Consider the following 24295-nt stretch of genomic DNA (forward strand, 5'->3'; position numbering starts at 1 on the left):
GAGGGCAATGAAGGCGGGAGCAGCCAGAGTGGACTTTGCCCAGATAAGAGGCCAATAAAACTCCATAGAGGACTGTCCCCTACCATAAAAGAACACACCCACCCTCCACTATCAAACACCACACAGGGATGTGGGTGCACAATAAATATCTGTTGAATGGATTCAATCTTCTGAAATAAAGAAGTAATTAACATTTTCTAGTCCTTCATGTTGTTACCAGATTGGGGCCAGGCCCAGAACAGGCCTGCCTTGGGCCACCCTCTAGTGTGTGGGTTCTTGACTTCGGGCAGGAAAGGTTTCACAACACAAGTCCAAGTGGTTTTGAGAGTATTTTTAAAATATGTTTTTATTGACTTTTTAGAGAGAGGGGAAGTAAGAGAGAGATAGAAACATCGATGTGAGAAAGAAATATTGATCGGCTGCCTCCTGCACGCCCCCTCCTGGGGATCAAGCCAGCAACCCAGGCATGTACCCCGACTGGGAATCAAACTGGGACCTCTCAGTCCATTGGACAAACTCAATTCACTGAGCCACGCCGGCCGGGCCAGAGTATGTGTCATAAAGCTGGGGAGAGTGAAACAAGGAAGGGCTTAGGGTAGAAGAAGCAACCGGAGAGAGCCCAGACAGAGCTGCTTTGGCTCACTAGAAATGTTGTAGGAAAGAAATGAGCCTAGGCGGGACTCCTTTGGCTCACTGGAGAGTCAGAGAAAAAGGGGGCCTTAGAGATAGATTCAGGGGGTATGCCCAGGACTAGCTGCTGTTCCCCTCCGCTCCCCTGGCTGCAAGTCTTGTGGGGTCCTTATTGTTTAGGAGAAAGAGAGCAGACTTACAAGGTGTGGGGGTGCTCTAGCAAGAGCATGCAGGGGGTCCTTTGTCTTGAGGCTTTTTTATCTTTAGCAGGCAGGAATCCTAAGGGATGTCTTAGAGGAGGGTCTTAACAGAATATTCATTGGCTATCCCGCTGTGTCCTTCGATATGTTGATCTATCATGATGTGGGTTTTAGAGGAGTCCAAGTTAGTTTCTGATTAGTTTCAGTTTTAAGGAACATCATCAAAGAGGGACCAAGACAGGCCCGCTAAACTATTTGCTCCTAAGTGTCCTGGTTAGGGAAGATAAAACCTTGTGATTCATTGGCTGACTGTAAATTTCTCAAATTGTTTGACCTTGTTTAATTATTTTGTCTCCATTGTCCTTAGTCCACTATCCTGGCCCTGGTCAGGGCACGTGCAGGAGGCTACCAACTGATGTGTCTCTCTCACATCAATGTTTCTGTCTGTGTCTCTCCCCTTCCCTCTCTTCCACTTGCTCTAAAATTCAATGGAAAAAAAAATATCCTCTGGTGAGGATTAATGAGAGAGAGAGAGAGAGAGAGAGAGAGAGAAGCAAAACTGGCTAAACTTAATTAGATTGGATGCTACAGCGCACACACCTCAGGGAAGAGCCAAATCCATGCCAAGGGGATTAACACCCCACCATGCCCCATGCTGGGAGAAAGGATCTCCCCAGGGGACAACCAGTCCTTCAACCAGACTATAAGGGGGAGGTAAACACATGCACAGTAGAAACCAGACGTAGAAACCAGATGACACTGCAGAACCTTGGGGCATGTGCAGTAGCAACCAAGATGGCGACATAAAGGGTCAGTGTCTAGCCTGGGAAAAGGATCGGACTGGATGAGGGCATGAAACCTCAGAAGATCTAGGAAAGGGATTGGACAGGGTGAGGACCTAAAACAAGCCCACAAGAGATTGGGAAGAGATTGGTTAGTTTTAAGGAGTGCCTGGTCTCTCCCAAGCCCAAGATAATATAATCAAAAGCTTAACAAAGGCCTCTCTGGGTAGCACACATTCGCACATTCATTTGTACGTCCTGTCTCCACAGCAGCCCCATGGCTCCAAGCACAGGTCTATTGCAGCTGTGCGAGCCTGGCAGCTGTACGGGTCCAAGCTTGGGCTGGCTCTAAGCACAGGTCCAAGTATGGCTCCAAGTGCAGGCCTGGGTGACACAGCACAGTGCCAGCTGCAACACAGCTGGGAACAGAGACTAAGCCAGCTGGATGGGGTCAGAAACTGAGCTGGACTAAGCTTTGGTGTGGATTGAACTGAACAACGCCCTGCCACTGCTAGGCCAATGGTACAGAATTTCTGGACCCTGGTTCTTCCAGGCTTGATGAAGACACGATTGATCTTCTTCCACAGTGAGATGGAGCTGAGCCACCTGGCCTTGAATGAGACACCGGGAACCTGGGGGCAGTCTTTTATTTCTATTCGAATAAGTCTTACCATTACACCTCAACCTCCCATGCATGGGTCACTGAAATGCTTTTCTCATGACTTCATGGAAGAGCCCTATTTCCACCAGCAACAATACCAGTGAGTCCAGCATCTTTTCATGTATTCATTGGCCATTTAGATTTCTCTTCTTTCAAATGACAGTTTATTTCTTTTCCCTATTTTTCTAGTCTATTGCTTGTCTTTTCCTCTTTGATTGTTTGGGATTCTTTTTCTATTCTGCATGTTTCTCCTTTGTTAATTATGCGTTGCAAATATCTGCTTTCAACTTTTTGGCTTCTTTTACTTTTTTGTAGTATCTTTTGATGAACAAAAGATCATAAGTCTCTTCTTTCTCCACTTACTTGTAAAGCCAACCATCTATGTCAGATATTTATACATGTGGGCTAGTGTGTCTACTTGTCTACCCTTTACCTAAATGCATATTACACGGTATTAATTACTATGGATACCACCCACTTTTTGATATGGGTATCCCCCACTTTTCAAAATTTACTTTACACCACTATGCTTTTACCAAAGACTTACATTAGTACTTTTATTTTTACAAGCCCAGAACAATCTGAAGAGAATTTCTGCCTTTATGAAAAAAGGCAAAAAGCAAAACTAGCATTTTGCAATGAGCTGTTAGAGGCAGCGAATACCCAGAACAGTGAGAGTGACCCCGCCAAACCGCTTCCCCGGAAACTACACTCAGCACCTCAGCATCCAGTCACGTAGCTTTGAACTGTGTCTATGAGCATCTGTGCTTTATCTCAATTTATTTTGCACATTCATTAGTAAGATATGTCCTAAGGTAATTGCTTCTTCACTTTATGCCATTTTAGCTTATGAAAGGTTTCATAGGAATGCTGTATTTTCAAGTAGCAGAGAAACCTGTATACAGAATTTCCCTGAACTTCTTCTTTTTGGAGGTGTCTTACCTAACCTTAGCTTTTGATCATCCATCTAAATTTCATATTCCATGAAAAATAACTCTGTTCAGATTTTTATTTGACTTGTTTTGAACCTACAGACCAATTTAGGAAAAATTTACATCTCTTTGATACTGAGTCTACTGATCCATGAATATGGTATACCACTTCATTTATTAAGGCCAACTTTAATGTCTTTCAATAAGGTTTCATCAACTTCTCCCTAAAAGCTTGTACAACTTTTATTAGGTTTTTTCCCCTAAATATTTTTTATTATCCCTGCTTAAATAAATTTTATTTTTCATTTAAATAAACACTCGTTCCTGGTGTATCAGCATGCAATTGACTTTTCCGTATTGATCTTATATCTAGTTAAGTTGCTAAACTTTCTTAATAGTTCTAGTGATACGTATGCAAGAGCTTTTGAAATTTCTGTGTGGAAGTAGCGAATCATATCATCTACTAGTAATAACCCTATTGTTTCCTCCTTTCAATCCTTCTCTGTTTTTATTTCTTTCCCATGTCTTATCATACTGGCTAGTACCTCCAAAATTTTTAGATTCGGGTAAGTTTAGGTTTTAGTCCTTTAGTCAAATGGTCTGGGACTAGGTTATAATTTTCAGGATTTTAGAACCTCCAGTTCAAAGCATTTTTCCAAATTTACAAGGCTCAATCACAATAAATGTGTTTAGAGTACTTTGGTGTTTGCAAATAATTTTCAGCCAGCATCTCAATGATCCTTATGAAAAGCAAGAGAAGGCAAGAACTATTTACAATGGTTATTTTACAGATGAGAAAATTGAAGCAGTTTAAAATGTAGTTCAAAGAGATCATCGAGCTAGAAAGCAGGGGAGCTGTGCCTGGATGGGTGACTATCCACATCCTCTCCAGTGTTGTTATTCTTCCTGAGTGGAAGGGGCTCTGGTGTCATGTGTCTCTAGCACTGTCATAAGATCATCAGTCATGTCAAAGAATTTCCTTAATCCATTGTTTTTTGTTTTTTTTTTTAACTTGGCATATTTGAAATTTATTTGACAAACCTGAATTGTAGCAGGATGAGTTGAGTTAAAAAAAAAAAAAAGGAAAATATGTCAAATATCCTTCCTTAGAAAGATATATATGTAAAAAATAATCAAGTCACTATAAGAAAATTTCATCAGGTCAATAAAATCTGCTTTTTCCTAACTATGACATTAGAATCTTCCACATTACCCTTAAAACATAGCACTGGGTTGGGCCAGATCTTAGACAAGCTTATCATCCTGATGACTTTGTTCCATGGGTCAACACCTTGAATATAAACAAGTCCCATCTGTGAAAAATGTGGTCACAGTTGTAAGGCTGAGAGTCAAGCTTTCAGGAAGTGGTGCTATAACCCTGGCAGCCGTTAGGGAAGGCAAGCACCTGTCACATTTCTGTCTTCTCTGAGGTGGCTTCCCAGCAAGCGCCAATTCCGTGCTCAGTGCTCCAACCCTATTGCCTTCCAGCCTCCCCAATGTCAGAGAAAGTGATTTGCTTTGGGGAGCACCTTCAAGGGTGCTAGCAAGGCCCCTGCATTATCAGCCTCCCTCTTTGTAACTCCACCCTGATCTCCCATTAGAACTGCATGGCCCACTTGTAGGTAGAGAGGACAGGGATTGTTATCTCACGCCCATTTGCCAGATGAGAAGACTGAGGCTCGGAGAGGATAAGGAACATGACACATCTGCACAGCCAGGAAGCTTTCGAAGAAAGGAGGATGAAATAGGCGAGTCCTCCTGAGGCCTCAGATCAGAACTGACACATGGCCACTTCTGCCGCATTCTTTTGGCAAAGGAAACCCCAAGGCAGCCCAGATTCAAGAGTTTGGGGACATAGATCCAACTCTAGCTGCAAGAGGTGTGGACACGTGGAAGGGCAGAGAACTAGAGCCATTTTGCAATCAACCTGCCATGCTGTTCTATCCGTGGTTTAGCTGAGAGTGGGCCCCGGCCATTCCTGACCACCCCCATGCCTTCCTCAGCCCACAGGTCTCGTGTCATCTTCCTGACTTTGCAAAGAGGCCTCGGGCTATTTTTGGTGAGAACCTGAATCCAGAAACAGTGGACAGCTTCTCTGTGCACATGCTACTTAAATACCACTCTGTGCATGCACACACACTCTCACACATGCTTACACACACATACACTCACATGTTCACACCCCATACACTCCACACATACACCCACATCCACATCCAGCCACACATTCTCACATTTGCACTTACTCACATACTCACTCACATGCACCCACACTCACACATACACTCACACATGCTCATGTTCATATACACATTCACATATGTACTTTCACAAGCTCACACACCCTCACACATGTTCACCCTCCTACCTGTTCTTACACTTACTCACATGCATGCTTACACTCTGCCCCTGCCACTGGAAAGCTGTGGACTACCTGGTCCCTACCTAGCAGGGCAAGCTCAGGGGGAAGGAAGTCAGGGACCCTCCTGGTTACACTCGGAGAGTCCCTCAGCCGCAAGAGCGTGGAGGCCAGTGTGGGTTCCACTCCCAGCTCTGACACTAACAATGGACTCCAGCAGGGCACTTGCTGCCCTAGGCCTCAGTTTCTCCTTCTGCACACGGAAGGAAGGAACTAGACCCTCTCTCATGGGGTCCTGTGGCTGGGGTCCATGAGTCCACCCCAGCGCCCTGGGCTCCTTCGTGGGGGATGGGTGGAGGCCTCAGCCCTGGGAAGGACTTAACCCCGGAGGCAGCAGCTCGCAGCAGAGCGGATTCCCAAGCCCCACGCGAACAGCAGGGCTTTCACATGAAAATGTGTGAAGTCGGGAGAGGCAGCTGCCGGAGAGCAGAGGCAGCCGGAGCCAGCGGCGGGCACAGCGGCCATCGCGGTGAGTACCCACTGCCCTGCCAGGACCAGTGAGTGGCCCAGGCGGCCCAGTCCCCGGGCTGGAACAGGGGAAACCAGGTCAGGGCGCATCAGGTCCCAGACAAGGAAAGAGAGGGACGCCAGGGGCAGAGGAGACTGTGACCCATAGGTCTTACCGCACTTGGCACTAAGAGGGGGAGGACAGCTCCTCGGGTGCTCTGAACTACTGGCTACCCCGAGGGACCCACCAGCTCAGGACCCACGGGCCTCCCACACAGTGATGGGGGAAGGGTTCCAGGGGCACCTGTCTTGTCCTCAAAGCCAGTCCCTGAGGATCCTCCTCCCAGGAAAGTGGAGTGTTCCTCTCCGCTCACTCCCATCCCCACCCCAGGGGGCAGAAGGCTCATTCCAACCCAGATGCGGGTTCTCCAGGGAAAGAGAAGCCCTGACATGGATTCTGAGCTGCAAGGGCTCAGAGGCGAATACCCTCTGACCCTCATCCATAGAGGGAGAAATGGAGGTCCAGAGAAGGGAGGGGCTGTGCCCCAGGCCCTCAGTGGGGTGGACGGCACAGTGCGTGGAGCCCTGCGGAGCCCAGCTGGTGGGCGTGGTCCAGCCCAGCGGGTGTGGCACGGGGAGGCCTGCCCTCCGGCCTGTGGGGCAGGTGGGGCCATCCTCGGAATGCTGGGATCAGAGGAACCTCCTGCAGCCCAATGCCACAGGGTCAGACTTAGAGAGAAGGAGCAAGTCCCTGCCTGGTTGACAGCATGCAGTGACCAGGAGGCAGGGCTGTCGCCCGGGGAAGGAGGCATCCTTGACCACTTAAGGCGTCTCTCTTCCCACCAACATCACAGCCACCCATTTCACACACGGGGAAATTGAAACTCAGAGAGGTTAAACAACTTGCCCAAGGTCATGCAGGGTGCTGGGGTAGATGCCTCCCAGGCTACCATGAGGCCTGTGGCCTCAACCACTAAGCAGAGCTGTCTCCTCCCAGATGTGCAGATGTGCAGCCCCTCCCCCCACCATGTGCTCCTGTGCATTTCATCCAAGACCCCTCCTTAGAACTTCTCTTCTCCAGCTGGTAACACCTCCTCCCGCTGCTCCCCTGTGAATAAACAAAGCTGAGGCCCAGAGATACTCACAGGACCAGTCCTGGCTGCTCAGGGGTGGCTCAGCCTGTGACTCTGGGTGGTTTGTGACAGGGCTCAGCCCAGCCAAAGGCAGGTGAGGTTCATGGGTTAGTGCAGGACCAGGAGACCCCGAATAAGTCAAAGGAAGCCAGTGGGCACGTGTCCTGGGCTCTCGGAGCCATGCATTCCAGCTCCACCCTTTATCCTTAGCACGTGACCGTGGACAAGTCACCTTGCTCATCTCATAGTGACAGGTAATGAGCCCTCTCTCCTGCCTGCCCAGGAGGGTCCTGAAGAGAAGCTCCCAGGACGGTTCACCCCACCTCAGGTTCTGGTGGAGCCGGGAACTGCTGGAGGAGATTTTAGGGACCCACCAAGAACACCCCCTGCCTTGTCTGACAGATGGGGAAACTGGGGCGCATGGAGAATAGGCGGCTGGCCCCAGATCAGACACCTCATCTAACCTCTCTGAGTTCAATTTCCTCATCAACACAATGGAAACAATAATAGCACGTTCCTCCTAGGGTTGTTAACAACGGTAGAAGCTAAAAAGTATCGAATGCCCCCTACGTGCCAGTTCCTCTGCTGGGCACCAGACGAGCATTCTCTCTTTTTTTTTATTATTAATTTATTTGTGTTACAGATGTTTCTCCTTTTTCCCCCACTGACACCCTCCTCTCGATTCCGCCCCACCCCCTGCCCCCAGTGTTGTTGTCTATGTCCCTGGTTGCACATACGTGCATGTAAGTTCTGTGGTTTATCTCTTCCCTCCCCACCCCCGTCCCCCTCTTCTGAGGTTTGTCAGTTCGTACCCTACTTCTGTGTCTCTGGGTCTATTTTGTTCCTCAGCTTGTTTTGTTCATTATATACCACAAATAAGTGAGATCATGTGATATTTGTCTTTCTCTGATTGCCTTGTTTCGCTTAGGATAATGCTCTCCGGGTCCCTCCATGTCGTCTCAGAGGATAAGAGATCTTTCTTACCCGAGGATTCTCTCTTTTAAAACTCACAGGGCTTATATCAGGGTGAAGTGGGCTAGTTGCGTGGCTTTGCGGGCTGCTCTCGGGCGAGGCCAACAGCCTGGTTTAGTCATTGGAGTGTCCGATCATCTGTTATGTGCTCATGAATTGGGGCCCCTGGGTCCTCAGTCCAGTACAAGGCAGATAAGAAGGGGCCTTGGCAGGTTTCCCCTCACTTTCCCATCAGCTCCACCCTCCCACCTGCTGGCTGACTGTGTTTCCAGGCTCTGCAGGGCCGGAGAACCGCGGAAGGGACCGGGCACATGCACTCATTTGCTACTCTCCGTAGCTGGCGTCACCCTCCGAGACTGGCAGTGTTTAAGCTGACTTCTCTGCAGAGAAGTTTGACGGGGTCTATGGAGACACCCCCATCACTGCAGGGGTCTCCCTCCTGTGCACCTCCCCCAACTACTCTTCCCCAAAATGTAGAGGATGCAGATCAATGACCTGAAATCTCCTTAAAGGCAGAATGCAGCCCGTCCCTGCACACACCGTGCTCACATCTCTGCGTGTTCTCTCCCAAACCCACTCTCAGTGCCCACTCCCAGCCCGTGGGTGAGGGTGTCACAGTCCTCCAGCAGGTTCTCAGCAGCTGCCTTTTGCAAGTCCCACTCCAAGATGTGGTCTCGGCTGAATCTTCTGTTTTCACATCTCTGACAAACAAGCCCAACCTGAGGCCTATCCCACCCACCACCCGGTTCTTCATGATCCTCATTTTCCTGGCCTCCAAAATGGGCTGAGCACCACCGACCGCAGAGGGTAGGATCTGCGGTCTCACACAGGTGGCTGTGCTGTGCCAACTGTGAAGAGGGGTGCACATGAGGCTCCCGCCACCAATCCAGCCAGACGGCACACCTGTTGTGGGTGTCTTGGTCTCTCTGCGTCTCTGTCCCCCTTGGTGGACCAGGAGTTTTCCTCCTTTCCACTGGTCCGTCTCTGGCATACATGCATCAGTGTTTAAGACTGTCCCTGGCTGATCGGTTAGGGAGGAAAAAAGAGTTCTCTTTCTGGTGGCACATAGACAGGTGGCCTCTGGAACGGGCAGGTGGTCTCTGGCCCGGAAGTGCCAAGATGCTGGTGGTGGCTGCTGAGGGGAGGAAGGGAGAGAGAGGAGATTGCGAGTCTCAGGAATTATGTGACACTTTCTTGCTCAGAACTGCCACTTAACCCGCCTTATCAGCAGACAGCCTATTTCTGTAGGTGTTTTCTCGGTGGGCAGGTCTTGGTGTCAGCGGTTCTGAGAACCGCTGACACCAAGACCTGCCCAGGAGAGGTGTTAATTACGCCCACGCCTCCTCCTGGGGCTGCTCTGGGCCCTCAGAGAGCCCAGGCGGAGTCCAGCCGTGATGCCACCCTTGGGGGCCCCGGAGAATGTTCATAAACATGCCACAGATCGCCATGGGTCTCGGGCAGTTCTCACTTGTCCCTGATGAAATGACAACTATTCAGACAAAACAGTGAGGTTTGCGCCAAGTTAAATTTGTTCCATTTAAAGGTTTTGCCCTTTTATTCTAAAACTATGTTTTTACCATGGCTCAGCAGTTAGAGCGTCAGCCCTCAGACCAATGAGTCGCGGGTTCGATTGCAGTCAAGGGCACATGCCTTGGTTGCGGTTCATCCCAGTCCTGGTTGGGTCATGTGGGAGGCAACCAGTCAATGTGACTCTATCACATCGATGTTTCTCTCTGTCTCTCTCTCTCTCCCTCCCTCCCATTCTGTCTGATGATAAGTAGAAAAATATCCTCGGGTGAGGAATTAAAAATAAAAATTAAATAAATAAAAGTATGTCCTTCCGCCCTGGCCGGTTTGGCTCAGCGGCTAGAGCGTCGACCCAGGGACCAAAGATTCTCGAGTTCGATTCTGGTCAAGGGCAAGTACCCTGGCTGCGATTCATCCCTGGTCCCCATTGGGGTCGTGTGGTTGGCAACCAGTTGATGTGTCTCTCTCACACCGATGTTTCTCTCTCTTTCTCTCTCCCCCTGACTCCCACTTTGTCTGAAGATAAATGTAAAAATATCCTCAGGTGAGGATTAAAAAAAAAATAATAGAAGTATGTCCTTCCTCCCTCTCTAGTGTTAAATATCCCTTCTAGATGATGGTGAGAACATGGATGAGTTCTTTAAATGAACTTACCAGAGGATGTGGAAAGTTGGCTGACTCATTCAGCCCCATTGATCTCTAATTTACTGATCTACGACTTCTGAGCATTAGTCCTATTGCTCCAAGGAGTGAAGTAGGAGCCTCGGCCCCTCACTCTGACAAAGGCAGGCTTCAAACCCTGGAGTGGATGAACTCCGTAAAAGTCAGCAGGCACCCTGGCCAGTTTGGCTCAGCGGTTAGAGCGTTAGCCTGCAGTCCAGAGAAACCCAGGTTCCCACTAAGGGCACGTAACTCGGTTGCAGTTTGTCCCCGGCCCTGGTTGGGTCGTGTGGGAGGCAGCCACTCGATGTGTCCCTTCACGTCAATGTTTCTCTCTCTCTCTCTTTTCCTCTCCCTCCTTCCCACTCTATCTGAACAAAAATTGGAAAAATGTCCTTGGGTGAGGATTAAAAACAAACAAACAAAAGTTAGCAGGCACTCTACTGGGAGATGGGGGTCCAGGGCCTATCCGACTTCTTCCACTGCGGTGCTGTGTGACCATGGGAGACACCCTCACCCTCTCTGAACCCCCATTTCCTCATCTCTAAGCACAACTAATAATGCATGCCTGTCTCTTCTTGGAATGACATGGGGGCCCAAATGTTCATTAGTCACACCTCAAGAAGCAAAGGCGGTGGGGCAGGGGCCCCTCCTCAGTCCGGGCCCTCCAGGGGTCTGCTCACTCTCCACTCCCACTTCCTGGACTCGCGCCAGGCGGTCTTCAACAGCGTCTTCAGACACTGGCTGCTCGGCTCCGATATGTCTGGCCAGGAGGGAAGCAGCCAATGGGTGAGGAAGGAAAATGAGATGAAAAAGAGAGAAAGAGAAAAGCAAAAGAATGTGGGGTGAAGGATGGGAGAGAGGAGGAGCAGCGGCCTCTGAGGACCCTGGTGCAGGCCCCCGAGTTCCCCCAGTCGTCCCTTCCTCCACTAACCCTTGTCTCCTAGCAGTGGCCCTGCCTGCCAGACTTCACTTAGTTCACCTTTGTATTCTCAGCCCCTGCGCTTGGGGCTCAGCAAATGCTCAATAACCGCTCCCTGGCCTGGATGGCGAATGTCTCTTGCCCCTGCTCCTAGACTCCAGACTCTGAGGGCAGCGGCTCTGAATCTGACCCTTATTTATAGTCACTCTCTAAAAGAGGGCTTTTTATCGGGTTTGTATGTGTTATTTCAGTCTAATTCACACCAGACTCTGCCAGTGTTATTATCCTCACGCTACGGGGAAGGAAACAGAGGCAAGGGGGCTTGGCTATCTTTTCCTCTGTCTCGCAGTGACAGAGGGGCCAGGGTTCAAATCGTGGCTATTTCCAGAGCCATGTGCTGACCTAATGCCATTGAGAAGAAAGACTGTCCTTAATCTCACCATATAACCGGGCGGATTTCTCACTCTGCTGTTTCCTAGGAAACGCATCCTGACAGCTGGGCCAGACACACATACGTTTCTGTAATCCATAGTCCATGCTACGTTAATGGGAGTGCCTGGTGGCGGAAGAGAGACCCCTCACAGCAGGAAGTTCCCTGGGGTTATTATTTACACAAGCTCCTTAGCCAGGGCAGCGACAGGGAATGGCTGAGTGTTCCAGTGCCGGCAGGACAGACCCCTGCTGGCTGAGCTCTGCCTCCGACTAGTTGGGTGTTCCTGAGCAAGTCAGGTGCCCTCTCTGGGGAAAGGAGGAGGTTTAAATACATGCTCTTCCTAAAAGTCCTTCCCATGGAATAGAGCAGAGATTAATAAGGTGGCACCTAGGGTTAGAGAGACTGGACACCCATTCACTTCTCCAAGGGAAGCTCCCCGCAGACCATCAGAGATTTTGGTGCCATCCTGGGGGTGGGGGGCTGCAGTGAGCGGGGTGGTAGGTAGTATATTGTTGATAAACTAAAATATTCCATGCAAATGGGTAACCATCACGTCATCATCATGATCTTCCGAGCGCTCTGAGCACGATGTGTGCGGCACCCGCCAGCAATGGAGTGTTTGTCGTCATCCCGCCCAACAACGCCAGCGGCCTGCGCCCACCGCCAGCCATTCTGCCCACGTCCGTGTGCCAGCCTCCCGGGATGATGCAGTTCGAGGAGCCACCAATGGGGGCGCAGACGCCAAGGGCCACCCAGCAGCCCGACCTTCGGCCAGTGGAGACATTCCTGACTGGAGAGCCCAAGGCTTTAGGGGTAAGATCGGCCTCTCCAGACGACCTGAGGCGTAGGTGCTGAGGAGAGAGGGTGCACCCCAGCACCAGAGCATTCCTGCACACCTTGGAGGGGTGGCAAGCAGTCGAAAAATACTTAGTGAGGTCTTGAGGATTCAGCTGTGCACTAGACAGACAAGGACCCCTAAAGCTGGGTGGGGGAGGGGCAACACTGTGGAGGGTGGACAGAAACGTCTCTCTGGGGAGACGATCTTTAAGCTAAAACCTAGCTGCTGGGCTGAAGCCGGCCAAGGGAAGATCTAGGAGCAAGGGTTCCCCAAGTACAGAGAAAAGCAAGTGCAAAGGCCCTGCGGTGGGAAAGAGTGTGGCTGTTCAAGGACAAAAGACAAGGTTGACATAACTGGAATGTAATGAGCAAAGGAAGGAGGGGAAAGAAATAAAGTTGAAGTGGAGGGTGAGGGCCAGCTGCTACCCAGCTGAGAGTTCATGATGGCTGACCTCTATGACTTTTTCCAATCTCAGATGGCCTTGAGATATTGGTCTCTGGGAGAGAATAAATATTAGATAGTAGATAGGTGGGTGGGTGGGTGGATAGATGGATGGATGGATATATGTATTCACCCATATACACACATGGAATATCTTCAGTTTGTCCCTTGGCCTCTGTTTCTCCAAATGGAAGGTGAAAACATAGCTTAAGCAATCAGGAGGAGGAGGAGGAAGAGGAGGAGGAGGAGGAGCAGGAGGACAAGCAGGAGGAGGAGGAGGAGCAAAAGGAGGAGCAGAAGGAGGAGGAGAGGCAGAAGGAGGAGCAGGAGGAGGAGGAACAGAAGGAGAAGGAGGAGGAGCAGGAGGAGGAGGAGAGGCAGAAGGAGGAGCAGGAGGAGGAGGAACAGAAGGAGGAGGAGGAGAGGCAGAAGGAGGAGGAGGAGAGGCAGAAGGAGGAGGAGGAGGAGGAACAGGAGGAGGAGGAGCAGAAGGAGGAGGAGAGGCAGAGGAGGAGGAGGAGGAGGAGGAGAAACAGGAGGAGGAGGAGGAGGAGCAGAAGGAGGAGGAGAGGCAGAAGGAGGAGCAGGAGGAGGAGGAACAGAAGGAGGAGGAGGAGAGGCAGAAGGAGGAGGAGGAGCAGAAGGAGGAGGAGAGGCAGAAGGAGGAGGAGGAGGAAGAACAGGAGGAGGAGGAGCAGAAGGAGGAGGAGAGGCAGAAGGAGGAGGAGCAGGAGGAGGAACAGAAGGAGGAGGAGGAGAGGCAGAAGGAGGAGGAGGAGAGGCAGAAGGAGGAGGAGGAGGAGGAGGAGAAACAGGAGGAGGAGGAGGAGGAGCAGAAGGAGGAGGAGAGGCAGAAGGAGGAGCAGGAGGAGGAGGAACAGAAGGAGGAGGAGGAGAGGCAGAAGGAGGAGGAGGAGAGGCAGAAGGAGGAGGAGGAGGAGGAACAGGAGGAGGAGGAGCAGAAGGAGGAGGAGAGGCAGAAGGAGGAGGAGCAGAAGGAGGAACAGGAGGAGGAGGAGGAGGAGGAGGAGAGGCAGAAGGAGGAGGAGGAGAGGCAGAAGGAGGAGGAGGAGGAGGAGGAACAGAAGGAGAAGGAGGAGGAGCAGAAGAAGGAGGAGAGGCAGAAGGAGGAGGAGGAGAGGCAGAAGGAGGAGGAGCAGAAGGAGGAGGAGCAGAAGGAGGAGGAGAGGCAGAAGGAGGAGGAGGAGAGGCAGAAGGAGGAGGAGAGCTCTTATTTATTAAGCAGCCCCAAGAGGAACATTACTATGACAAGCAATTTTCCTGCATTGTCTCCCCAGTTCTCATCCCCACTTTTTGAGATAGTGATCATAGTTCCCACAGGACAGATTAGGAAACTGAGGCTTGCCACGGCTGGGTCACTGGCCCAAGGCCACACAATTGTTAAGTGACATTTTGTACCCTAGGACGACCTGACAGTCAAATTCTACTTTCGTCCCCACTGCTCCATAGCATCCATGCTGGACCCCCCAGAATACAATCCTTGCTGTTCACAGTCAGAACTGCCTATGTGTGGACTGTGCTGGTTTGGGTGGTGGTGAGCACCTTGTCGCTGGGGAGTCCATTTAGAAATCAGAAGCTGGAAAGGGCTCCTGGATCAGGCAGAGGTTGAATCCAGGGGCCTCCAGTGTCCCCTAGAATTCAGACGCTACCAAAAACATTTGGAAAGAAGTGTGGCAGAAATTACCAGAAAAACTCACGTGCCCATCTTTGGGGAAAGCATTCCTCCTCTGGGAATGGATCAATGGCATGAAACAAATCAACAAACAAAAAACCCAACTCCAGATTTCAGGGGGGCAGGGTCAGCTCCAACCCACAGCTGGTGGAGCAATGATAGGCGCTGAAATGAGAAAGATGCTCAGGGAACCTCCGTGGAGAATGAGGAAGGAACCGGGAAGCATTGCAGCAGGGAATGCGATGCCAGTGAAATGAGGGCGAAGAAAACCGGGGAGCAGCCACGGGGTCAGAGCACAGCGCAGGATGCAGACTCGTAGAGACATGGAAACAGGCAGGTGGGTCCCTCGGGCTGTGGAGAACTTCCTTTCCTTTGCAAAACTGTGTTTTATGGTTGTTATAAAGATATCTCAAAAGAATGAAATCTGAGTTTATTCCCGAGTAGCCGGGGAGCGCGCGCTCTCCTGCGCGGCCGGCAGGCGGCGGTGTGGAGCCCGCCTGCACGCCTGGCTGAGCCGCCCGCTCCCCGCAGACGGTCCAGATCCTCATTGGCCTCATCCACCTGGGCTTCGGCAGCGTGCTGCTCATGGTCCGCCGCGGCCGCGTGGGGATGCTCTTCATCGAAGGCGGCGTCCCCTTCTGGGGAGGAGCTTGCGTGAGTGGGAAGTCATCTGGGGGGGGGCCTTGCCCAGGTTTACCTCTGCCCCCTGCGCACCACCCCCATCACCTTCTCCTGGACACTACCGCCTCTAGGTAGGGGCCTGAGACAAATCCAACTCCTCAACCTGAGCCAGACCCCGTTCCTCTGTATGCCAAGCTCCCAACAAAGAGCCTGGCACAGAGAAAGCTCCCGAAAAGGATGGGATGAAGAGGATGGGTGCAGAGGATAAGGACACGAACGACCTGTGTTACCTGGGTCCTAAGCCTCACCCTGCAGCCAAACCCCTGCCTGCAGAAACCCACCAGCTCCCCTCCTGAGTCCCAACCCACCACGAGCTAGTTCCCTCACCTGGGAATCTGACCAGCTCTGAAGCCCCTGAGCCCATCCCTCTGCCATCCCCGGCAACCTGCCACCAGCCCCAGCTGGAGAATCTCCAACTTAAAGTGAACATTTTTGCATTTGCATGGTCCCAGCCCAGCCCCCCTCCCCCAACACCACCACCAGCAGCAGCATAGGTCTGCAGCTCAGCTCCTCATCTAAAAATCGGGTCCAGAGTTCTGGCCCTGCCTACCCCACAGTCTGAGGAAATCAAGAGCTAATGCATGTAGGAGCCAATTCCCAACCTTTGATTCTGCACCAAATGGTGACTGTCGTTTGCAATGCTTCTCCCTTTAGAGAGTCATCCCTCCAGTGAGTGGGGTTCCTGAACCCAGGGCACAGTGACTTCCTTCCCTTGCCCCAGGCTGCCTCCAGCAAGAGCTCAAGACCCCCAAAATTGGGACCCAGCCAGAGAAACTGGCACATATCTAGAGCAGGATGGTCACCTGGCCATGCTGCAGGGACAGGCTGTGGCCCTTCAAATAGTCCATCATTGCCCAAAGTTGAGGGAAATGTCGGCTAATAAGCCTTCTCGATTGTTTACTTGCTAAATGCCAGTCTTCCCCAGTTAGACTTGAAGCCTGTGAGAAAATGGGTCCTGTCTTTCTTACTCAACTCTGCTCAGCAAATGATTGATGAGTGAATGTTTGAAGGCACAATGCCTTCCCTAAGAGACTCTGGTGATGTGATGTCAATGAGAACATCTTGCAAGCTTCAGCTAGTTCCCTGGACAGGGGCCCCTAGTAACCAGAGAGATCCCAAGGTATCTGGCCAGGAGGCAGACAAGGTGGCAGCCAAGAGGCCACTGCCGTCTCCTTGGTGCCCACGGCCTCGACAGAGCCTAGCCATGGTGTGTCCTGCCCAGTGTCCTAGCCAAAGCCTTACAGGAGTCCCTTCTGCTCACACAGTTCATCCTCTCTGGGTCCCTCTCTGTGGCAGCCGAGAAGGACCACGCCAGCTGCCTGGTAAGTCTGATCAGGGGACCCAGAGCAAGGGTGAGGCCACAGTGGGACTCCATCCACTAGGGCCCCCAATATACTCACCCATTCAGCTCCTTCCACAAGCACTTCCGGGGGGACTGCTGAGTACCAGGTGCTGCACAGCACCCAGACATCCCAGACAGAGCCCTACAGGAGAGGAGGAGCCAAAATACACTGCGAGGCAGAAAGTGAAGTCCTCAGACAAAGCGCTCATGGTTGTTCAAAGGGAAGATGCAGGAAGCCCTCCTGAGGGAGGAGTGGCTAAGCTGCGCCCCAGTGGGCAGGAGGACTGAGAAACACCAAAGGAAAAGCATGGGGCCTCAAGGAGGGCCATGGGCAAGACTGCTGCAGAAACCGTGTGTGGTTCCATGGACCAGTGCAGAGATGTGGGAAAGGAAGTAGAAAGAATTTCGATGCAGAGACGCTCAAGGTCCAGATCATCGTGGAAGGCGCTGGTGCCTTCTGCGGGCCACAGGGAGGCGATAGAGGCTTTGGACAGGACACTGCGGAGCAGGGCCATTATCCTCAGGTCCTGGGGAAGGATAGGAGGGAAGGAGAGGAGTCAACAGGAACTGGAGTCAGGGGCCACTACCCCCCGCGTGGGAGGGCTGGATGTGGGAGGCTTGGGTTTCCGGTCTTCTCTTTTTCTCCTGCCTCTTCCCTTCCTCCTTTCCCTCCTGTGTCTCCCTCGTGCAGGTAAGGAGCAGCCTGGGGATGAACATTCTCAGTTCCATAGCGGCCTTTGCCGGGACAGCCATTCTGCTCATGGATTTTGGTGTCACTAACTGGGTGTGTTTGCAGACATCCCCGGCAGTGGGGAACGTGGAGAATGGTGGAGCCAAATCCAGGGGGTGGGGACGGTCGGGGTTTGCAATACCTGGTGGTCAAGGCCTTGGCATTGGCAGGGCCTGCCAATCCCATTAGATCCAAGAGCACATAGACCCCATGACGCTGCCCCAAGCATGGGCTTGGGGGAACAGAGAGACAGGCTGGCACAGTGAGGGGAGGGCACAGGAGGGGCAGCAGGACTGGCTCCAACTCAGCTCTGCCACCAACTGGCTGTGTGACCGTAGGCAGGTTATTCTTGCTCTGGGCCCCCTTCCCTTTCGATTCTAGAACTCTCAGCTTGCCTGAACTGTGGGTTTTGGGTCCCCAGGATGTGGGCAGGGGCTATCTGGCTGTGCTTACCATCTTCACCATCCTGGAGTTCTTCATCGCAGTCATTGCCACCCACTTTGGGTGCCAAGCCACCCGCGCCCAAGCCAACGCGGTGAGTACTTCTGCCTCACCTTGGGCCCCTGAGGGAGGCTGCTTGCTGGGGAGGCGCTCTGCTTCCGGACCCTCCCTGCTTCCCCCTGGGGAGCAACCCAGAAGGCCTGGGCCTCATTGAGCTCCACTCTCACAAATGGAGGGAATCCAAGAAGTCTTTGCCGGAAAATGGAGCTGTTTTCCTCATGGCCACAGGGGGGCGCCAGCACCAATGGACCCGCTGCTCTGGGAGCCCTGGTGCAGAGCAGTGGAAGGTCCTGGGCTCAGGGGACCAGTCGGAGTAAGTGCGGCCTCCTGCGGGAAAATGCAGACCATGGGAGGTGAGGCTGGTGAAAGTCTGAGCAGACAGATCTGCTCAAAGGGGAGGGTAAGTAGAGCAGGAAAAAGGGAAATCAATCAAGAGTGTTGGTCCAAGGCAGGGGGTGGAGCCCGCGAGAGAGAGGTGGGGGCCAAGGAGGCTCGAACCAGTGCAGGGCCGACCAGACAGAAAGAACTTTAGCTTCTCGAGAAATGAGACTTGTCTGTTTTGTTCACTGCTGTATTCCCAAGGCCGGGTCATAGTTGACCCCAGTAAATATTTTTTGAAATATCACTTGAACGGATGACAGCGGCCCATTCAGGCTGGCAGAAGTCATTACTGGGTGCTGTTCTCAGAATGCCCACAAGAGGACACTATTGCAACACCTCCCCGCCCGGCGAGAAACCTCTAGGACTCTCAATTGGGTTTTCTTTCTCTTCGCAGCCTGTGATTTTCCTGCCCAACGCCTTCAGCACAGACTTCAACATCCCCAGCCCCGCAGCCTCTCCTCCCCCTGCCTATGACAATGTGGCATATGTGCCCAAGGAGTCGTCCGAGTAGCTGGTCACTCCGGTTGGCGTCCAGCCTTTCCCCTCTGGGCCCAACCTGTCCCCACCCCCACCTTGCTAATCTGGGGCAGCCCCTCCCCAGTCCTCACACGTTGGGCTCCCCAGTGAAGTCTTCCCCAGGGACCTCTGTCCCACACATGTCCCACAGTGGTTCTTTCCTAAAAGAGTTAGTTGATGTCAAGGGGTGTGTCCCCGACCCCCCTCAGCTTTCTGTGCTGCTTTGCATCTCTCTCTGCTCACAGGGGAACACAGCATCTGGGTCACTGGGTCACAGATTCAGGGGCTGCCCTGGCCCACGGACCTGGAAATGTCATTAAGCTCAGAGAGCCCAGAACCCTCTAGAAGGCGGTCATGAGCCTAGCTGCCCCAGCCACACTGCTGGCAGTGGCCCCACCTCAAGACTCGGGGGCCCAGGAGCAGCTCCGTCCTTGTAACCTGCTGCCATGTCATTAGGCCTCAGTTTTTTCACCCAGAAATGAATGCATTGAACCCGATGGCATATAAGTGACATATAAGAGGCACCCCCTGCCCTGCCCCAGCTCCCCTGGGCTCCCTGAAGTCCTGGTCTAAGTCAGGCACTGTCACCCACTGCTCTGAAAACACTTGTTTTCCTTACCTGTAAAATGGAGTTGGTGTTGACTCTGGCCCTGCCCACCTTCCAGGGCAGGGGAAGGCTGAGGCCAACCCACTGAACCCCGACATCATCCACAGAAGCACAGTGATGGTGACCCCTCCCCAGGAGGCTCAGGATCTCTCTGTGCCATTCAGCACCCCTCCCCCTCCCCCAAGCCCGAGGAGCAAGGCTGCCTAACGGCTGCCGTGAGCTGGGGCTGGGGCTGGGGCTGGGGCTAAGAAGACACCTCCACCTATTGTCGGAGGCCCGGTGGATGGCTCATCTTATCCACACCGCAGACAGAAGTAAACAGTGTGGCTACATTTTGAGCTGGTCTCACTGTGATTACTTTTCTTTTTAACCCCAGGGGCTTCTAAGTGTTGTCCTATATTAATCAGAAGACCTGCATAACTGTCCCTCTGTCACAGCTAAAGGGTATGTCTGGGCTCTGGGCTCTGTGTGGTATGATCCTTACACTTGTTCTGTCCCTGTCTGAGCCCAAATAAGCAGGCATTCACGTCCCCACTCTACAACTGAGGACACAGAAGCTTAAAGAGGTTAAACCAAGTGCCCAAGGCCAGCAGTCTGTGAAGAGGCAATGCTGAAGTCTGAACCCAGCTCCATCTGATGTCATGGCTGCTTCTACAGGGCTCTCCCGCCAACTCTCTGGGCCTGTCGGGGGTCACTGCAATGCAATAAACTACAAGCAGACACCCCTTGGAGGGAGGGGGAGCATCGCAAGGGAGCAAATGCTCCAGATCTCTGGATGCAGCCCAATTTATTTGCAAAGTGGTTCCCTAGGTTACATGGTGTTTTAGGTGATTAAGTTCTTGAGATCAAGTCTCTGCTCACCACACAGCCGAGCCCAGCATACTTCCTGTCTCTCTGTTTTCAGTGAAGATACATAACAAATACATTCACGCTTGGGCGATAAGCCCATTGGGTATTTTCAGGGTGGCTTTCCAAACCCAACATGCATACCTTATCTATTCACGTGCATACTATACACTCAGGTTGGCGGTCCAGCCCTATCACACATACTTTGATCAATCAGAGCAGCTCTCTCCGAACCCAACATGCACATCTTATCTATTCTCATGCACACTTTAATCCTTGGTTGACCAGGCTGCGATAATGCATACCTCAAGGTTACATTTTGTTCCTCCACCAAACCCCAACCCTACACTCCCCACAGTCCAAACCCAAGTGCTTCCCACCAACCCCTTTCTCTCCCTCCTCCTTCCCAAAGACTGGGACAGGGCTGCATTCCTCAGGAACTCCTCTTCTTCATCTAACAAACTCCAGCTCCTCCTTCAAAACCCAGTTTTAATGTTGCTCCTTCTGTGAGGTCTTCCTGAAGGAGGGATAGTCAGCCAGGTGGTTGAGTTACATTCATCCACGGGCTGGACAAGGGTGGACCCATTTAAGGAGGCACTCACTCCCAGGGTCATGCCAAGGCAGAGCTGGGGTGGGGACTACAACAAGCTTTGGCTTTCAAAATCAAGAGAGGAGCTTTGAGGACTTAGAGCTGAGAACTTAAGACCACAAAGTGTAGAGTTGGGGGAGATGTGTTTGCAGGTCTAAGACCAGTTTTTCTCATAGAGGAGATCAACGACATTTTTGAGCTGAGGGGAGAAGTTTGGAGAGAGGGAGGGAGGAAGGGAGAAAAGGAAAGACGAGAGGGCTTTCTCAGGCCAGAATTGTCACAACTCTCCCCTGGTGACTAAGTCCCTCCAGAGATGTGGGGGCCAAAACCACAGATCAAATAAGAGGAAATAAAGAGCTGGATGCTTTTCCACATCCCAGGCTGTCAGCTGAGGAGACTGCACGGCCCCTAGAGAAGCCCCATGTCCAGACAACATGGAACCAGAACGTTGAGTTGACGCGGCTGAGGGTTGTGCCTGGGGACACAACACGGGGTCCTACGTTCCCAAGTGGACATAAGTAAAAGCTCCAGAAAGCTTTCTGTGTCCCCCAAAGGGAAGCAGAGGGGACTGAGAGTGCTGATGTGCAGTGTGGATCGCATGAGGCTGTAGCCACCAGTGAGAAACTAGTGAGGACAGGCCATGGCTTGTGGATCGGAAGCCATGGGAAGTGACAAACTTATCCTGACTTGGCAAAATGAAGCTTTCTGCCACTGGGAGGATGTGGGAACTATAAAAATAAGTAACGTGAAGAAGAAGGATTCTGAAAACTACTAAGAGACATTAATGAAGATCTAAATAAATAGATATACTATGTTCATGGATTGAAAAGCTCAAAATTTTGTGGAAATGCCCTTTATCTCCAAAGTTTATCTATAGATTCAAAAACAATTCTATTCAAAATTCAAACAGTATATTCACATGCTCACTCTAAAATGGCTATGGAAATTTAAAGGGTCTAAAATATCCAAGAAAACGAAGTTGGAGGATTGAAACTACCAGATTTCAAAGCTTACAATAAAGCAATAATAACCAAGGCAGTATGGTTTCAGTGCAGAAGCAGACAATTAGATCAATGGAGTGGAGAGCCCAGAGACAGAGCCTCACACAGACAGTTCGCCTGCCTGTGACAAGGCTCCACTGCCATTCATGGGACGGAAGGTCTTCTTTTCAACAATTGGTGCCGGAGCAATTGGATATTGGTATGGGGGGGCGGGAGGAAGAACCTTAATTTTTATATCACACCATACATAAAATTGAATTCAAGCTGTCATAGACCCGTATTTGAAAACTAAAACAATCTTCCTGAAAAATAGGAAAATATCACCCTGGCTGGTGTGGCTCAGGTGCTTGGGTATCATCCTGTTCACTGAAGGGTTGTCGGTTTGACTCCCGGTCAGGGCACATGCCCAGGTTGCAGGCTCGATCCCCAGTAGGGGGTGTGCAGGAGGCAGCCCATCGATGTTTCTCTCTCCCTCCCCCTCCCTCCCTAAAAATCAGTAGTTTTTAAAAATTGTTTTTTAAAAATAGGAAAATATCTTTAGTATGTTGTGATAAGCAAAGATTCCTCAAACTGGACACAAGAAAACTAATCATAAAATTTTAAAATGTATCCATGAGAGTTTAATAAAATTAAAACCTTCTGTTTATCAAAAAACACCAAAAGAATGAAAATGCTTCACAGACTGGGAGAGGGTTTCCAAACACATACGACATGACAGAGGGCTCGTGTGCAAAACCTGTAAATCACTCCTGAACACAAATGAGGAGCAGTGACAACGCGATTGAAAATAGGCAGGGCCCTGACCAGTTTGGCTCAGCGGTTAGAGCGTCGGACTGCGGTCCTGAGAGACCCGGGTTCGGTTCCCGCTAAGGGCGCGTACCTCGGTTGCAGTTTGTCCCCGGCCCTTGTTGAATTGTGTGGGTGGCAGCCACTCGATGTGTTCCTTTCACATCGATGTTTCTCTCTCTCTCTCTGTTCCTCTCTCTCCCTCCCACTCTACCTGAACAAAAAATGGAAAAATGTCCTCGGGTGAGGATAAAAAAAAAAAGAAAATAGGCAGGAAACCTCACAGCTACTTCACAAGAAGAGGATGTCAGAATGGCCAGTCAGGGTGTTCAGCATCGTCAGTCATTGGAGAAACACTAATTAAAACCACAGTGAGCCCTGGCCGGTTTGGCTCAGCGGTTAGAGCGTTGGCCTGCGGTCCTGAGAGACCCGGGTTCGGTTCCCGCTAAGGGCACGTACCTTGGTTGCACTTTGTCCCCGGCCCTGGTCGGTTGTGTGGGTGGCAACCACTCGATGTGTCCCTTCACATCGATGTTTCTCTCTCTCTGTTCCTCTCTCTCCCTCCCACTCTACCTGAACAAAAAATGGAAAAATGTCCTCGGGTGAGGATTAAAAAAAAAAAAAAAAACCACAGTGAGATACCACAACATGCCAAAATGGCTACAGTGCAAAAGTATTAATGAGTTTTGGGAGCTCATCTTCTTCAGCATTGCTGGTGGGAGTGTAATTTGATGTAACTACTTTGGGGAAACTGTTTGGCAGGACCGACTGAAGCATCCACTAACAGTTCTATCCCCAGGTATATACCCAACAGAAACGGGAGACAGTGTCCACCAGAAGACAAGGACTGAGTGTTTCAGGGCAGCTTTACTCATAATGGGCAAAAACGAAACACCGCAAATGTTCATCAACAATAGAACAGGGAAATAAATTGTGGCATATTCAATAAGCAGGAATAATAAACTACTGATAATCTAACACAGTCACATCTCTGAATGGAAGAAGAGCATACAATATTATTCCATTGGTGTGAATTTCAGGAACAGGCAGCATCACTGATGGTGACGGAAGTCAGCAGAGTGGGTTTTCCCCGGAGAGGGTGGTTTCGGCCAAGTGGGCATGAGGCAGCTTCCTGGGGCACGGGAGATGCTCTATATCTTGATCTGGTGGTGGTTACATGGGTGTAGACACAGATAAATATTCATCAGGCTGTACATGTTTAGAGTATAATTACTTTAGTTTGATATTTCATTTTATTTTTTTTTATCTTCACCCAAGGATATGTCTACTGATTTAGAGAGAGAGGAAGGGAGAGAGAGAGAGAGAGAAACATGGACGTGAGGGAGAAACATCAATCGGTTGCCACCCATCCACACCTCAACTGGGGATCGAACTGGCAACCTAGGCATGTGCCCTGACTGGGAATCAAACCCACAGCCTTTTGGTGCACAGGACGACAAGCCAATCAACCGAGCCACCTGGCCAGGGCTACTTTAGTTTTCTTCAAGTTGGAAGAAGGAGCAGAGCTACTGTATTAGTCATCCGTTTCTATGTAACACGTTACCAAAACCTAATGGCTCAAAGAAGCACACGTTCATTGTCCCGCGGTTCTGTGCTCAGGATCC

At 51.1% G+C, this 24295-nt stretch overlaps 1 protein-coding gene across 2 annotated transcripts; it reads left to right on the forward strand.

Annotated features, from left to right (window-relative positions):
- The first annotated feature begins 12300 nt into the window (after positions 1–12300).
- MS4A15 (membrane spanning 4-domains A15) lies at positions 12301–18911 on the forward strand. Of its 2 annotated transcripts, XM_036259249.1 has the most exons (6): positions 12301–12531; positions 15222–15344; positions 16637–16693; positions 17405–17497; positions 17865–17978; positions 18720–18863. In XM_036259249.1, exons 1-6 carry the CDS (start codon positions 12307–12309, stop codon positions 18834–18836), a joined length of 729 nt encoding a protein of 242 aa, XP_036115142.1. In that variant the 5' UTR covers positions 12301–12306; the 3' UTR covers positions 18837–18863. The 2 variants fall into 2 exon arrangements, with proteins under 2 accessions (XP_036115142.1, XP_036115141.1); XM_036259248.1 differs by lacking the exon at positions 15222–15344 and having other exon boundaries at positions 12302–12531; positions 18720–18911.
- The last annotated feature ends 5384 nt before the right edge of the window (positions 18912–24295 follow it).

Source organism: Molossus molossus, unplaced genomic scaffold (assembly GCF_014108415.1).
Source record: "Molossus molossus isolate mMolMol1 unplaced genomic scaffold, mMolMol1.p scaffold_m16_p_13, whole genome shotgun sequence".
Taxonomy (NCBI): domain Eukaryota; kingdom Metazoa; phylum Chordata; class Mammalia; order Chiroptera; family Molossidae; genus Molossus; species Molossus molossus.